Source organism: Fukomys damarensis, unplaced genomic scaffold (genome assembly GCF_012274545.1).
Source record: "Fukomys damarensis isolate Sample0158 unplaced genomic scaffold, DMR_v1.0_HiC HiC_scaffold_25, whole genome shotgun sequence".
In the NCBI taxonomy this organism is placed as follows: Eukaryota; Metazoa; Chordata; class Mammalia; order Rodentia; family Bathyergidae; genus Fukomys; species Fukomys damarensis.
This window is the reverse complement of record NW_022900937.1, coordinates 32220267-32221510: the sequence shown is the minus strand read 5'-3', so window position 1 is coordinate 32221510 and position 1244 is coordinate 32220267. Positions and strand designations below refer to the sequence as shown.

Sequence of the window (1244 nt, the reverse complement as noted above, 5' to 3'; positions counted from 1 at the left end):
ATTAGATGATACCGACCGCGTATTGATTATTTGGTCAGATCTGATCATGGCTTTATCGGCCGTGGAGTTATCAGTGAGAGCACCCACTCTCTGGACTCGGGTGCTGAAATATGCAAGTGAAGCCAAACGCGCCTGTCAGCTGCTTTAAACACACGATGCTGGGCCAAAGGGTTCCCGGTCCCTGGGTAAGAGAGGCGATTTCTAACGCCAGGGAGAGACTTTGAACCCGGTACGTACACTTTAGGTGGTGGCTGGGGGCAGGGTGAGGAAGTATCTTCCCTCCCCACCCTTGATTTATCTAGAAAGGGCTTTGTGCTGCTTGTGGGATCTTTCCCGGTCAATCATTACTTCCTTGGCCTTAACGTTTCGTTCTCTTCATTTATTTCCGGCATTTTGCCCCTCGGAGGGCAAACGTCCAAACAGAAACTGTCCCCGAGTCCCCGTCCCGGCCTCTCCTCCAGAGTTTGAAAACCCCCTTCGGGCTCTTCTGAGTCAGAAGTGAGCTTCCAGCTCTTGAGTCATTCCCTAAACTCTCCCACGTTTGTCCAGTTTCCAATTTTTAAAACAAGGAGGACCCGGAGGACAGTAGATGACGAGAGTTAGGGCAGAAATCTGCACCGAGGGCCCTGCCTGTCATTCGGCGTGAAGGTTTGCAAAGACCTGTACTGTCCTCAGTGGTCTCCGCACTTCATTAACCTCACGGGCTGGGTTACAAGTCCCAGGTCACCAATGGGGCCCCCAGACCCTTAAGAAGTCAGGTCACCCACCCAGGCCCCGGTACCCAGGGCCCTAGTGTCCGGCTGCACGGTCCTCACGCCCGATCTGGGGACCCTTGCACCCCCCCAGGGACACCGGTGCGTGGTGGCAGCGACCTTGCAGCCATGCAGTCACGCCAACCCAGTGCGCAAAGCCCTCTGTCCTACCCGGCTGGAAGACGCTTTCCGAGATGCGGGGCAGGGACACACTCAGGGTCTCCCGCTCGGCCTTTAGGGCTCCGCGGAGATTAAAATCGCGCAGCGCGCGCGCGGGCAGCTCAAATCGTCTGCTCCATTCGTCTCGCTCCTCGCCGGCCGCTGCGAGCCATCATGCTCTCCGTCCGCGCCCCGCTCGCCACCATTACGGACCAGCAGCAGCTGCAGCTGTCGCCGCTGAAGGGACTCAACCTGGCCGACAAGGAGAACACGCCCCCGTCCCTGAGCGGGACCCGAGTCCTGGCCAGCAAGACCGCGCGGAGGATCTTCCAG

The 1244-nt window shown here is 58.4% G+C and overlaps 1 protein-coding gene across 1 annotated transcript in view; it reads left to right on the top strand.

The window, feature by feature from the left end:
* Positions 1–980: 980 nt before the first annotated feature.
* Positions 981–1244, top strand: part of Rrm2 (ribonucleotide reductase regulatory subunit M2) — a 5087-nt gene continuing 4823 nt past the window's right edge. Inside the window, exon 1 of the mRNA XM_010629059.3 lies at positions 981–1244. Within this exon, the coding sequence (XP_010627361.1) occupies positions 1086–1244 (159 nt within the window). The 5' untranslated portion in view covers positions 981–1085.